General features: G+C 37.0%; 1 protein-coding gene across 3 annotated transcripts in view; it reads right to left on the bottom strand.

Moving 5' to 3' along the window:
* LOC142349710 (uncharacterized) overlaps window positions 1–15,998 on the bottom strand; it is an 88,636-nt gene that overhangs the window by 36,363 nt on the left and 36,275 nt on the right. For all 3 annotated transcript variants that reach the window (XM_075401442.1, XM_075401441.1, XM_075401440.1), the window contains exons 2-3: window positions 13,159–13,346; window positions 1,720–2,016 (exon numbers count right to left, since the gene is read on the bottom strand). In XM_075401442.1, coding sequence (XP_075257557.1) covers window positions 1,720–2,016; window positions 13,159–13,346 — 485 coding nt within the window. The remainder of the gene's footprint in view (window positions 1–1,719; window positions 2,017–13,158; window positions 13,347–15,998) is intronic.

Here is a 15,998-nt window from a genome sequence, read left to right as displayed (position 1 = left end):
GTTTTCACGAAGGAAAAACAGAGCGGGCGATGTTGACGCTGAGCTTTCACAAGCGTAGTTAAATGAATCAGAATAAAAACTGAGCTAGCGAAAACTCCTTTGTATTAGTTGTTCAATAGGCATCATAATATTCCATTTAGTTACTAGTGTTGATATAGTTACTAGTACAGCCATAGTCACGTGATGTGGAGAAAAAGAGTAAATTAACACTAGCAACACAAACAGCCTCAACAGTATTAGCCTTAGCAAACGGCTTTCTTCTTATCACTCAGCAAAATATATCAAAAATTACCTGACTTGAGCAGTAAATAACGTGTTACTGTGTCTTGCGTTTGCATTCATCTTGAGCAACAAATGGTTAGTGTCCTGTATTGAAAGTTATTCTTGAGCAGTATATTATTTGTTACTGTGTCCTGTATCTACGAATTACTGGAGCTGTAATTCAACTGTTACGAACCCCAGCTTCTGGTTTTGCAACTCGTGAGTACAAAAAGCAAAAGCAACATAAGTTTAAGTTTAAAATTTTTTTGCATAAACAGGTCTGGAACATATATCTTTGTCTTTGATTTTTCTATCGGACTGAGCTTATATGCATATAGAGATCCCGTTTTGTGTGATCTATAGCCACCCCATCCAATTCGATACTGAAAAACTAAGTTTAGCATATATTCAAAGGAACTGTAATGCAATGGTAAGAACAAATAGTCAAACGAACACTAATGCAACGGTAAGAACAAAGTGGATATGCAGTTACAAAAACAAACTGCAAAAACAAAATATCCGGACGGATTTTTAACAGCTGAAACAACCTGGGCGGTGTAAAACATTCGTAGTCACAACCGATTGAGAGAGCAGCCATTATAAAAAGTGTCTTATTTGTTGCAGTTTCAGTTAGATTCTAAATCTGTACTTAATTCAGCTTCTAAACTGATAGCTATTAAGCTTAACAATATGTCAGCTAGCAATCGCTCTAGTGAACTTTGATAAACTAATGCACTATGACTTGGCTTTATCGGTTAAAAAACATAGCAGGATAAGTCCTGAGGGACCTTGGAAGAGGTTCCTGGGCCCCTGCTGCAAGAAACTCAAAAATATTCATAAAAACTTGAACATTCATTTTAAAAAACTGCTAAAATATGTGATATTAAAATCTTGAAAAACATCCCATTACAACTAGAAACTACGCCGGAACCTATTATCAAACTCTAGAGGAGGTTAAAACCGCATAAAAAAAGACCAACAGGACTAAAAAAATGCTCTCATACGAAGTTTTAGCAATTATCTTAGTCCATACGTGCTACTACCAGCTCAGAGAATTGACGGGCACACTTTTGATGGGGGAAAAGTTGAGTTAAAACCTAAAAACTGCTTTGAAAAACTGCTTTTGTCACACCTACTTTTCTCACTCTCTCTCAAATAAGCGACATGAACAGAAAACCCCTCTTCTCTCGGCTCTTCAGAAATTTAGCCTAAACGCTTTGTTTTCACGTTTTTCACTTCCTGTTTCAAATACACTCCAGGAAAATTAACGATAAAAAACTTTCCACCAATACTCCTCTTTGAGTCGTAAGACAGCGCAACAACAAAATTGAAATTCTTTGAACTGTAAAAAGGAGAGCGCCTAAATTATAGCCGATGAGAGGCTGACGGCGGCTATTAATAATAACTTAACGCTTGAGAGAAAGTAAAAAGCCACAAGTTTTGAAAAAAAAAACTAACCTTGGAAAGCAATTCGGTGTACTGTTTACACGGTGGCAAGAAATCCAAACTCTCCACGGCATTCTCACTTCCATGTCTGGCCGGCGACGCCAAATTGTCCCTAATCAATACAGTTCTGACTGTGTCCCGTTGACCTTTATGTCTCATATCAACTGCCAGGCATTCCGGGTACAATTTATGGATAACACACTCTGTACTGTACATATCATCCACACTTTTGAGGTGCTCGATTGCATCTTGGCTGAATTTCTGGCTTCCGGGCGGCGCGGAAACGCCATCAATTGCCATTTCAATGGCCTAAAAATTTCCTTCTTAATATGATTCGTTTGTGTTTAGCCTCTAACAGAAATCGGCACGCAATTTAAATGTAACTAACACCATCACAATGTTGGGTAATCATTTAATTACATCGCTCGGCAAAAGGTATGCAGAAATCAGCTACTGAAACAGACCAACTACGGTCGGATGAATTGCTATCGAACAACACGATAGGCGTTGTTGGCTTTGGTCGTAACAAGCTTAAGCATAGGGAGGCACGTCGCACTAGATAAAAGCGATGGTGGGGGGATATCCTCACCGACTAAAATTCAAACTTCATAAGCAAAAGTTCTGTTTCCTCGTCAACCTCCGGCACTAAGAGCCTGTTAAGGCTCAAAGGCAGCTAGCAACAAGAAGACAATACTCTCGGGCTTTAGATCAAACGATCATAACGGTCAAGCGAAAATTATGCATAAGACACACGAGTACAATAAATGCTTCAAACTTCTATCGATAGAAATTAACAATTATTAATTCCCACTTGTTAACGGGAAGGATCAATTATTACATGCACTCCAATATGCAAAAATTGTGACTGCTTAAAGTCCAATCAATCTCTTTTTGTTCCTCTCATGAAATGGATGCAAAGGTAGGTGTCATTTTTGACCCCTAAAGCGACAGAGATTGAGTGGTATCATTTGAAGGTCATTACCGATTATAATATTGTGCGAAGAGGTTCTTAGAATTATGTTTCTTAGAAGAGAGACATCTTTGCGCATCGGGATTGAAACAGAAAAAGAAAGATAAATCGACCAAATTTTTTTCCGTTTTTTTTCAGTGTCAAAAGTGTTCTAATTTGGCGTGCAGTTTCAGTTAGATTCTAAAACTATACATAATTCAGCTTCTAAACTGAAAGCTAATAAGCTTAATACCAATGTCAGCTAGCAAACACAATAATGAACTTTGATAACATAATTCTCAATGACTTGATGACCGGGCTTTATCCCGTTTCGTTTGATTTTGATCTTTTGACTTTGATCGCATTCACTATATTGCGTAATTCAATGCATGACAGAATTTAAACTCCATTCAGTCCAAAGAGCGCTTGAAGTAAGTCGGAAGTCAAACGCGAAAATCGTGACTTGTGTAAAACGAAAATCAACGGTGATCAAACGGTGAAGCGAATTAAAAAAGGAGAGCGCCTAAATAATAGCCGTTTGAGAAGCTGACGGCGGCTATCAAAAACCATTGGTTTCCTTTTGAGAGCGATGTACAACTGCAGCTATTTATCGTTAGATCAGACGTTTCAGATCTTCAAAGTACATGTACAGAAAATAAAAAAAAAACCAGCAAAAGCAGAATAAAATTGCCGCATGTAAATTAATAGCTCCCAAAATTCAAAAACCAAGCTTAGTGAGGCGAGCCGCATACGATAAAAGTGGTGGTGGTGACATATAACAGGGATATCCTCACGACTAAAACTCAAACCAAGAATTTCAAGAAATTATGCTTCCTCTTCAACGTCCGACAATAAAAGACCAAAAGGCTCAAAGGCAGCTAGCTACACAAAATCATTGCTCTCGAGCTTTACCACTCTATCCCGTTTCTCACACCGAAAAACCAAATTGCCAGAGCCGGCGAAAGAATGTTCAGAAAAAGCTATTAAAACGGTCAAGCCAAAATTGTGCATAAGACACGACTACAATAATTGATTCAAACTTCTTTCAGAAGCAATTAACAATTATCAATTCCCGCCCTAAAATTAATCGCTTTTCGGTCCTCTTACTACTCCAGCGTGATTAAAATAACTACTTCAATTTGACTTCTCGTTGACAAGAAATTGAAACATAGCCGGAAAATTGTGGAAAAATAGCGCTTGATGCACATCGGGATTGAAAAAGAAAAGAAGAGATATATTGACCAAATCTTCTGAATACCAATGTCAGCTAGCAAACGCTAATGAACTTTGATAACCTAATTCTCAATGATTTAATGGCCGGTTTTTTTGGTTTATCCCGTTTCGTTCGTTTGCTTTTGCTCTTTTGACCGCATTCACTATATTTCGTAATTCAATGCATAAAAGAATTTGAACTCCATTCCGTTGAAAATTGCCGCATTTGAACAAGAAACCACTAGCGAGAACGCGAATTTTTGTTCAAACACCGTTGTTTCACTCTACTTTAAAATTAGAGCAAAAAAATTTCACGCCGCAAAACCATTCGCTCTTTCGCTCCACTTCCTGTTTCGGCGTGACCAAAATCAGTACTCCAATTTGACTTTAGAAATCATGAAAATGTGTGAACAGATATTAAAAAAACATAACCGGAAGAATTCCGGAAACGACTCGAAGGAGAAAATCTATTTAAACGCCATCCAGCTACTCATCAAACAAAACGTGCCTTCACTAATTTATGATTATCTGATTATCTTGAAACAAAGTCATGAAACAAAAAGTAAAAACAATAAAATCAAATCTGTTAAAATATGATAAAAAATCTGATCAAATTTTGTTATAAATTGAGATCCCGAAAAAACTATCTCTGCCAAAATAACTTCATCAAAACAACTAATACTTACAAAAAACACTTACGTTAATTTTGAAAAATTATTTTAGGCTAAAAATATGAAAAAAAAGCTCTTAAAAACAACTTTCACTGAAAAACTGGAAAAAACTACTAAATTTTTTATTATTTGAAAAACATATAAATCCAAAGAAAAATTCCCTTCAACCAATAGCGTATCCAGATGCTCGCAAAACAATAGGCAAGTCATAATAGGCAAAGAAACTTAACTAAAAACAAAAAAAAAACGAAAAACTGCAAAAAAATTAAGAAAAATAGTTCCAATTTTCGCCATTTTTTGTCATATTTCTCAACAAAAAAATGATTCTTACCCACAAAACTGTAACCAATTGTTATCATAAAATTGCTCAAGTAGAAGGGGTTTCCTCAATACCCATTTGAGCCAGTAAAACAAAATATTCGTCAAAAAAACGCAAAAATTAGCCCGAAAATCTGCAAAATACATTAAAAACCTCCGAAAGGACTCTGAATGGATTGGGAAAACCATTCAGAAAAAAATCCGACCCAAAAAATGAATAAAAAGTAAAAATCAAAGTGAAATTGCCGCATGTGAACAAAAAACCACTAGCGAGAAAGCGAATTTTTGTTCAAACACCGTTTTCTCACTCTACTTTAAATTTAGAGCAAAAAAATTTCACACCGCAAAACCACTCGCTTTTTTGCTCCATTTCCTGTTTCGGCGTGACCAAAATCGCTACTCTAATTTGACTTCAAAAGTCATGAAAATGTGTAAACAGATCTTAAAAAAACAGCGCCCCAATACAATTCAAATTCTTTGAATTGTAAAAAAGTAGGAGCGCAATAATAGCCGCCTGAATTGCTGACGCGGCTATTAAAAAATTTGAAGGTTTAAGCAGTGGTTCCTAGGCCGGCTTATTCCACAACAAAAAGTAAAAAAATAGGAAGTTAAAATTTCATCTTTTCGTTCATGAAACTCTTTTCAATAAATTTTTCAAACCATCTCAGAACAGCTTCACCTTAACCTCAATCGATTATAATCAAATGCTTCAGAAATTTAAAAATGATTGCTAACTAGCCTCACTTCAAAAAAATGTTTTTATAAATCTATGATTTTATTGTTCACATAATAAAATTAAGGTCACTGGAAGACATAAGCTTTAAGTTGCTATCAAATGTTTTCATAGAAATTTATGAATGGTATATTACTTAGCAGATATTCTTATTACTGAATGGTTTCAACAATTTGTCGATTTCTATTCTATCTGCTCTGGATCTCCTTTGTGGCTCGGCGTTCTTCGTATGGAACTCTGATTCACCCAAATCTTATCATGTATTATTAAACATAAGCCGACTGTTGGAAGAATTTCTCTCGAACGACAGTCGATGCAATTTAATTCAGGGGCTGTAGCCTTGGTACAAATATAGTGGTTGCAAATATAGTTGACCCCGCCGGGACTCCAACCGTGGATCTCCCGATCTCTCACCAAAACCACTACCTACTCGGCTATCAGTCCCTTCTTGTTACTATGCTGTAATCAATTGTATTTTAGCAACAAGCTTTACTTCGTTGTTAGAGCATTGGAGATCACTCAAAAATGAAGAACGAAAGCATGAAAAAGTCACTTGAGAAGTCAAAGAATATTATAGAAGAAAAGCGCAAAAAATGTCAAGCAAAAATTTGCATAGAAAAACACCAACACGTTTATAATAATTGCGACGAACTTAGTTCGAGAGCAATTAATAACATAACCGACTAACGTCGGGCGAAATGCTTTCAAACGACCGGCGAGCGGTTGGCTTCGTCAGTAGCTAGCCACGGTTTATTGAAGCTAGCGCTAGCTTGATTCGACTCTTCAACTTCGGTTTTCTAGCTTTGTTAGAAAACAAATCAAATAGAAAACTGATATTTAAAAAATTTGCAAAATATTGCAAATTTAAAAGAAAAGCTTCCAGATTTCGCAGTGAAAACGTTAAAAACTGTTTTTTGTCTCGTGAGTTACGTTAAGTAACCCATCTGCAAGACCTGAAAAGCTTCATTGGACAGTAATGATCGTTAACCTCAGAAAAGGACAAAAATATTCAAAAATTTTGAAAATAGTCGAAAAGTTTAATAAAATCTTGCTTAAACTTCAAGACATTAAAATCTTCAAACCAATTTCATTGTCTCAAGAGACTATCCAGTATCACTATTTCAAGCTTTAATTAGTTTTACTGGCTCAAAAACATCCATAAACTTGGAACATGATAATAATTTTTCGAAAATTAAAAAATAAATTTGATCAATAAAGTGCTAAAGCTGGAGTCATTTAAATATTGCTAATAATTCCATGAATCTAGAAACTATTCGAAAGCTTTTCATGAAGCCTGGGAGGAGGTCCCTAGGGCCCTGGTGACGGAAAAAAACGATAAAAAATTCAAAAAGATTCAAAAAACTTAAAATTGCAAATAATTTTAAAAATTGCTGATCTTAAAATCTTGAAAAACCTTCCATTAAATCTAGAAGCTATGCAGTAACCTAAGCTATGCAGTAACTCTAGAGGAGGTTATGTGGCTGTTGAAGTTGCCGAAATCAAGGAAATGACAAAAAAATTCAAAAACTAAAAAATGCAAAAAACTTATAATTTGTGATAAAAGTTGTAACTAATCAATGGCCAAAACATTTTTCAATAACTTATTATCAAACCCTAACGGAGATTTTCTGATAGGCTGAAAATCTGAAAAAATGACAGTAATGACATAAACTGACAATAGCGATAATAAACTGACAATAAATGTTAAAAAAAATTAAAAATTGCAAGTTTTGTCAGACAAAAATGCTGAAATTCGTGGAAACAAATCATTACATTTAGAAAAACAAATCATTACATTTAGCTGAAAAACAAATCATTACATTTAGAAATTATACAATACCTACTTTTGAAAACTAAAGGAAGTTTCTCGAGTCTTGAGGCTGGAGAAACCTAAAAACCAACAAAAACTAACAAAAATGCAAGTTTTATTTAAAAAAAAAATTGAAGAAATTTGTCATATTAAAAAATTGAAAGCTATTCCATGGCCGGTAAAATTGTTTCAGGAACTTATTATCAAACCCTTAAGGACGTTTTCTGGCCCCTGCGTCCGGAAAGAAGTGAATAATAAAAAAAACAAACGACAAAAAAATTGGAAAAATTTGCACGTGTTGTCAAAAAAAGGCTAAAATTCGTGATGTTAAAATGTTGAAACCATTCCACTACCACTAGAAACTATGCAGTAACCAAATACAAAACCTGACAACTAGGGCTGAAAAACACAAATGACAAAAATTTTCAAAAAACTTGAAAAAATCGGTCAAGCGAACAATCGCATAAAAAAAAGACCGACAGGACTAATATAATTGATACAAACTTCGTTTGAGAGCAATTAAACACTCTTCAAATTATAATACTAGATATCCTTCTACTTTCTTCAGTGTTTGTCATGTTTACTTAATTTTCTCTTAGCCGTTCTTTTGTTGGTCCCTGATTTCGGAAGTGTTAACCCTAATGTTGTTAAATTGTTAGTTAAGCTGCAACTGGTCTAACTAACTGGTATGTGAGTTTTGTGAACCTTCCGTTCCGAACGCCGTTGTATAAAAAGTGACGTAAAAATAGTTTTGCTATGCTATTTCTGCTTCAACGAAGTTAAGCATTTCTAGAGGAATTTCTATACAACATTCCGCAGCCAGTTGAACGTATCACGATTGATATATTCCTCTTCTGTGAAAAAAGCGCATCCCCACCACGAGATAATTGACAATCGCGGCACATGAAAACATCAATCGACTTCCTCAGAAACAAACCAGCCACAACGGATCTAACATACCAAACTAATATCCAATCGGGGTAACTGACCGGCCGAAAGACAAAGGTAGTCCAAGATAATTTACGACAGATCAGACAGTGGACACTTTTCTACGGACGGATGCCAGCTTCAGATGGATTCCCCAACATAAACCATGGCAGCTATAAATGTAGCTATAATTAGAGACCGAGTCATGTTTAGCTGCAGTCACAAGATTCATTGCAAGACGTGGCTACCCAAACATCATCATCAGTGACAAAGGAACTAATTTTGTTGGAGCAGCCAACGAGCTGCAAGCATTCAAGGACGCGTGGCATAAAGCTAAGATTGAGAGTGACTTCGTTCAGAGAAAGATCAATTGGAAAATCAATCCACCTGGAGTCCACACTTTGGTGGAATCTCAGAGAGACTGGTTCAAAGTTGCAAGAAAGTCATTATTGCAATCTTGAACAACCGAATCCTCACCAACGAGGTACTCAGCACTATAATGTTTTGTAGAGCAAACATTCAACATAAGACCCCTGACAGCAGTAAGTGACGACCCCGGAAAGTTGACGGCACTCACTCCAAATCGGCACTGATGCTAGGACGCGAAAACTCGACTGCTCCCTTCATGCCATCCAGTGAGCGTTATCATGATCTGGGAAAGTCCTTCAAAACGGCTCAAGCATATGCGGACATGATCTGGAAAAGCTGGAATCGCGAATACCTTCCACAATGGAACCAGATATCGAAGTGGTCAAAATAGCATGTGCGAAATCTGAAAGAATGTGAACTTGTTTGGCTAATAGATGATTCTGTGCAACGCTGTGAGGACAAACTGGGACGAATAACTGAAAGCTTTATGGTCAACGACGGTGTTGTGCGATCAGCGAGTCACAATGGCACATCCGGGAGAGTTGAACCGGCCAGTCGTACAGTTAGCGCCAGTAATCTACGATGGTGTTTCTGAGAACTAAAACAGGGCCGGTGATGTTGCCGGTACATCAAATCACCAACAAGAGAAATCAGACAGCAAGAAATAACGTATGAAACTGAATAAGAGCAGAATTTGTCAAAACTCAAAAATGGTCAAAACAGAAATTTTACAAGTTGGGACCGAAAATTTGTACAATCCCGATTTTGGGAAGGGAAAACCTGAGCAACGCGAGGTTAAAGCACACGGTTAAGCTAACCTCTAAGCTATTCCAGAGACTTATTGAATTTTACCGCATCAGAACCAAAAGTGTGACTATTGGCACTTGAACGTTGCAAAGTGCAATTTTTTGATATTTTATTATTTATTGTCAAATTTCTTAAATTGTTAATTTTATGATCCTTTAGGTGTTTATTTATGGTCGAATATCAAACAATTGAGGCATTTAGAAGTACGTACTTATCATCCGCGCTTATGTCAACGAAAGTAAATATTGCAGTAATTTGACATTTAATCTGTAAACATTGACTTAAATCACTTTGTTTGATTAACCAATCATGAACGAGTAAAAAAGATGTTATAAATGATATTTACCTGATTGTTTACTTTAACCCAATTGTTTGAATTGTGCAATCATAATGTATTTGGAACAATTAGAAACTGTTACAAAGAGCAGTTGGCTCTCAGATTAGACTAAAATTTGATTCTTCAACTTTCGTCTTTTTTGCTAAGTTTTGCTAGATCTTAAGATCTTCGGAAATTTAAGTTAGTTGAGCTTTCTTGACAATAAGTTAGCAACATTACTAACAGTGGCTGAAGCCTCACAAACTTCAGCAGGCGATTGAACATATATTATCACTAACGATTTTCTTAACTTCAATCAAAATTAAAGATAGTCCCTTAATGCGTCCTAGCGACTAATTGTTTCTACAGATTAGTAGTCAATTGAACCCAGTGAAGAACCAGGCCGACGTAAAGCTCGAGAGCCAGGCTGTGATATTTCGGTTCTGCAACTAACTCGATATTCTTGATTATCCGCAACACCCACCACTGGAGTGGAACCAGTGGGCACCCCTCCTTAAATAGGAGATGACGGCACACGAAAATATATCAATCGACGAACTCTTCGGAAACAAAACAACCAACAACGGATCTAACAAACCCGACAGATTTGATTTGATCTTTTTTCCGGAGCCTCTCTGTTCATCAATTTCTAGCAGTTATACTTTAAACATACCTTGTAGATTGCCGGAAAATAGCCGCCGTGATTGAAAGAACAGAAGATAATAAACAAAAAAGATTTTTGTAAAAAAACATTCTTCGAGTCCGATTTTTTTATGGCATTGTAGTTGAACGTACTTCTGTTTCCCAGAGAGAGGCTACTATTAATACCAATAAGCATTAGAGATAGTAACTAAGACTTATAGGAATGACGTCCAAATAGCGGGCATCTAAAATTGGGTTTTATGCGTTCATAGCGTTTCTATTTCTGACTTCAATTTTTTATACTGACTCTGTTCATTTTGAATTGCTTTGCTGAGCAACTGATGTTCAAAATCACTTTTAGCAGAATGAGAGAAGAGAAACTAGCCTAGAGAAGTCGAAAAGATATCACCCAAAACGTAGAAAAAGCGGCAAAATGAGGTAAAAGCGAAACAGTTTTTGTTTGACGAAGTAAAAAAACATAGCAGGACAAGTCCTCACGTACAATTCAAAGAATTTTCATTTAATAAACAGAAAACTAGACCTAGTACGGACTGAATGGATTGGGAAAACCATTTAGAAAAAAATCCGATCCGAAAAATAAAAAAGTGTAGTAAAAGTGTAGTAAAAAAGTGTAGTAAATCTCAAAGTGAAATTGCCGCTTGTGAACAAAAAAACCACTAGCGAGAAAGCGAATTTTTGTTCAAACACCGTGTTCTCACTCTACTTTAAATTTAGAGCAAAAAATTTTCACACCGCAAAACCACTCGCTTTTTTGCTCCATTTCCTGTTTCGGCGTGACCAAAATCGCTACTCTAATTTGACTTCAAAAGTCATGAAAATGCGTGAACAGATCTTGAAAAAAGACAGCGCCCCAATACAATTCAAATTCTTTGAATTGTAAAACATAGCTGGCAGATTGCCAGAAAATAGCCGCAATAGATTCGTAGATCGGCAGTCTCAAAAAATAAAAACAGTAAAAGACAGACTGTTATATTTTGATTTAAAATCTGTATAAGTTATTGCTGCCTCTATTAGCTAATCTCAAATAACCTTCATTTAGAGTGACACACACCCATTTGACTTATCTCTGAATTAAAGTAAACATACCCGGCAGATTGCCGGAAAATAGCCGCCGTTGATTCCAATAAGCATGATTGGGATTGAAAGAATAGAAGATATTGAAAAAAAAAAGATTTTTGTACAAAAACATTTTTTAAGTCCGATTTATTTTGATGGCATTTCGTAGTTGAACATAACGTACTTCTGTTTCTTAGAGAGCGGCTACAGGGGCTACTATCAATACCAATAAGCATTAGAGATGGTGACTAAGACTTATAGGAACGACGTTCAAATAGCGGGCATCTAAAATTGGGCTTTATGGGTTTATCCCGTTTCTACTACTGACTTCAATTTTTTTACTGACTCTGTTCATTTTGAATTGCTTTGCTGAGCAACTGCTGTTCAAAATCATTTTTAGCAGAATGAGAGAAGAGAGAAACTAGCCTAGAGAAGTCAAAAAGATATCACGCAAAATGTTGAAAAAGCGGCAAAATGAGGTAAAGCGAAACATTTTTTTATTCGACGAAGTAAAAAAAAAATAGGAGCGCTATAATAGCCGGCTGAGAAGATGAGGGCGGCTATTAAAAAAAGTCAATTTCAAAGTGAGGAAGTCATTTTTGAGAGTGAGGAAAGTCAAGTGTGACCAAAAATTTAATCACGCGAATGAACAAAAAAACTCGCTCCACTAAGAGCGAAAAATGACGTCACACATGCAATTCAGTTGAAATTGCATGAACGAATGAACAAAAAGTGGCTGTGACGTCATATGGTCGTAACAAAAATCATGACGACGAAATAAAAAAAAACCAAGAGAAGGCCAATAATAGCCCCAGCTATCGCTGTGCGGCTATTAAAAAAAATAGGAGCGCTATAATAGCCGGCTGAGAATATGAGGGAGGGCGGCTATTAATAAGCCGAAAGGGAGTTTAGAGAACTTATTGCCCCCGGGTTTCGTCCGGATTAGTACACTCGCCAAACTGTTTGAGAGCAGTTAATATAACCGACTGTCCAATAAAATCTTTCTAACATGATAGAAAGAAATAACTTCCGAAATTCTTGAATAACAGAAATTAGACCGAATAAGGAGGGGAAACTCTAAAATTCAAAACGATCCAACTAAGCGGCAAAACATAACGGACTGACGCCGGGTGAAATACTCTCCAATGACTAGCAAACGGTTGACTTTGATAGGCTGCTAGGGCTTTGGGATGCTAGCACTAGGCTGGAGGAGGGGTGGGGGGGACGGACGAGTTTGGGGGGAGGGAAAGGGGGTCAAACCTCTCGATTAACAACCCCGCCCCTTTTACACCATGAATTCATGTCTTCTCAACGGGTATCGGTGAATCGCATACTTAGAGACTAGTAAGGCGTCAGGCTCTAAGTAAACAGCTCATTCATTTAATGCCCACCATTCCTTATCCGTTTTTGAGCACAAAAAGTTAAAAGCGTCAGACGAAAAAGCGCTCGTGATAAATCGCTTAAAGACCGTAGGACTAATATAAATACTACAAACTTTGTTTGAGTCAATTACACTCACACCGAATTTCAACTTTCTTTACATGAAGAACTGTTTATAAGATCAATGATTCGCAAAAACCATGAATTCTTCACTACAGGTAGCAAATATAAGAACATTACCTGCATTGGTGGCCCCATGAAAGCCCGGTCCATGACGAATACCGCACTTCGTTCTACGAAACGCGTGCTTCCAAAATCCACCAGGAGAACTTCAACGCTTTCCACGCAATCTTCGCTCACTATCACAGCTCGGAAAAAAGCCTGCCAACTCAAAGTCACAACACAGGGCTGTCCAAGTCTCAGGAAACCTAAAAAAGCACAATACGTAAGTCACTATCTCTGTCAACGAATAAAGCACTATCTATAAATAGTCAGATTCATTACCAAACTGCCGTGACTATCCAGAAAAAGGGAACTCTTTCCTCCCACTTAGAAAAAAAATTTTTGCATTACAATACAAAGTATGTGCGTACAAGGAAAACAGTTCCCGAAATGTGATATATGTGCACAAAGTGATATGTGTGCTACGCCCGATGTACACAAGAGAATCGGAGTGAAGTTAGAATGTTCACCGTGACATCGCGATCCTTCGCCATTAAATCCGGAGTTTGCCAAGGCTCTAATTTAGCCCCTTTTCAATTGAACTTAGTCATCGACCATATCATGATCTCCGCGCTTCAAACTGTTAAGTTTGGTGTCAGCCTGGACGACACGGCCATGACAGATTTAAATTACGTGGATGATGTCGCATTAATCGATGACAACATTGATGACATCCAAAGACTTCTTGATGCCCTTAACATTGAAGCCGAGTCCTGCGGCCTGAAAATTAACGTAAAGAAGACTGAATTCTGCAGCAGAAGACGCCACCCTCTCATGCAACGGCGCCCAACTCAATCTGGTCAAACATTTCAAATATCTGGGGAGCTCGATCCAACTAAACGGCGATCTAGCCCGAGAAGTGAAGTCCCGCATAGGCCGAGCCGAGTAAGAAGAACCTCGATATGTTCTGGTGCATGAACGACATTCTGCGCTTCTTGAAGATTAAAGTCTACGACGCTTGTATCACCAGTGGGCTTCTCTACTCCTGCAAAAACTGGCCGCTCCGCGCCAGAGAGCTGAAAAGTCTGATGGGATTCGACATGAGGTGCCAGCGAAGAACTCTAGTAGACCCCACAGTTACCAGCAACTTAGACGTCTCCATCAAACGTAGACGCTTGAGTTGACTCGGTCACGTTCTTAGGATGCCTGAGGACTGTCTCCCCAACGCCACCTTCGAGTTCGTCAAGATGCCCTCCTGGAAGCGGCCACCCGGTGGTGTAAAACCCACCTGGAGAAGCATCGTGTGCGAAGAATTGAAACAACACCGAGCCCCCGAGGATGTCTCACAAAAAGTCGAATGAAGAAAGGTTCACCATTGCTACGCTCAGGCACCAATGGAGAGCTCTTATTCGTGACAGTGGCGGGAAATGGTCGACCCCGACTGAAAAGCCCAATGATGATGATGATCAGTTCCCGAAATGTAATCAAGCAAATAATTATACAACTTTTATCTTGTTGAATAGAGAAATTAGCAATGACCTGCCAAGCAATAGCGATAACTAAGTTCTACCAAACAAGACTACAACTGAATAAAAGCACACAGAAGACTACCAAAAATAGCTGCGATTAAGAATTACGTGACGTAGAATATGGATAGAAAGATACAGAAATGAGTCGATGAAGCCGCAAATAAAACTATGTAAAAACACTTTAAGAAAATTAGATTTTTTATATGCTCAAACTCATTCTAAAAATTTTTAATCAATACTGACCTCTATATAGAAGTGAGTTTCTTTGACCATAAACTAATTTTAATTGAATTTATGTTTCAATGTGATCTTGATGAGAGTTCACGTATGTTGAAAAAAACTACGGATGCAAATAGCAAAAAAAAACACAACCAGCAAGAAAGAGTAAGAAATCACGTTTCACGTTTTGCGATTAAATAACGCTGCAGCTAGGAAGAAAAAAACAAAGAAAACTAAATTGAAAAGGCATCAAATTTTGTTACTAGAAACGATTTTATACAATTACTCACATTTTTGCCGTCTTCGTTGCAGTTTTCAATACACTTTTAGCAGTAAATTGCTACAAATTTAAATAAGCTGTTTCAGATTGTCAGAAAATAGCCACAATAGCTTTAAAATATCTTTTTTATAAAGTGCTGAGATAAAGTTAAATTTTGATTAGGAATCTGTTCAAATAGTTGCTGCTTCTATTAGCTGCTTTCAGATAATCTTCAACTAGAGTACATGGTCTTATATATTTGAATTAAAGTAAAAAAAGACCATTTCAGAGTGAAGAAGCCATTCTTGAGAGTGAGACCGAAAACTTAATCACGTGAATTAGCAAAACCTCGCTTCACAAAGGTTGAAAAATTGAATCCCGCGCTCAATCCAGTTGAAATTGCATGAACGAAAGCACAAAAAGCCGATTTTAAGAAATTGAAAGGTCATAGGGTTGTGACATAAAGCTCGACGGCGAAGGAAAAACATAGCAGTACAAGTCGTGAATTACAATCATAACAAGGAACAAGTACGTAAAAAAGCCCATGACCAACGCTAAATGCGCAAAGATTAAAAATGTAAAAAAATAAGCGACATTTAACCACGATCTAAAGTTTCAAGCAAAAATAATTAAATCAACCTTTTAATGAAAAGTAACTATTAAAATTTAGAGAATGAGTACAAAAAGCAGTAAGAGCGTAGGAATCAAATGAGAGACAAAGCAAAAAAAGATGCACAAAACTAAAGAAAATGACAGAAAGAAAAATATTACTGAAAGTCACTGCCGTCAAACTCACAAAAACTATATAACAACATGGCAAAATACTTAACTACCGAATGCCTAAAATTTTACCAGTAAAAAACTTTAGCAGCTCTAAACGGGAGAACTGAACTACAAATAACGCTAAAATT

This window comes from Convolutriloba macropyga, chromosome 11 (genome assembly GCF_964194025.1).
Source record: "Convolutriloba macropyga chromosome 11, txConMacr16.3, whole genome shotgun sequence".
NCBI lineage: Eukaryota > Metazoa > Xenacoelomorpha > Acoela > Convolutidae > Convolutriloba > Convolutriloba macropyga.
Note: the sequence above shows the minus strand (reverse complement) of the source record. Positions and strands in the feature narration are given on the sequence as shown.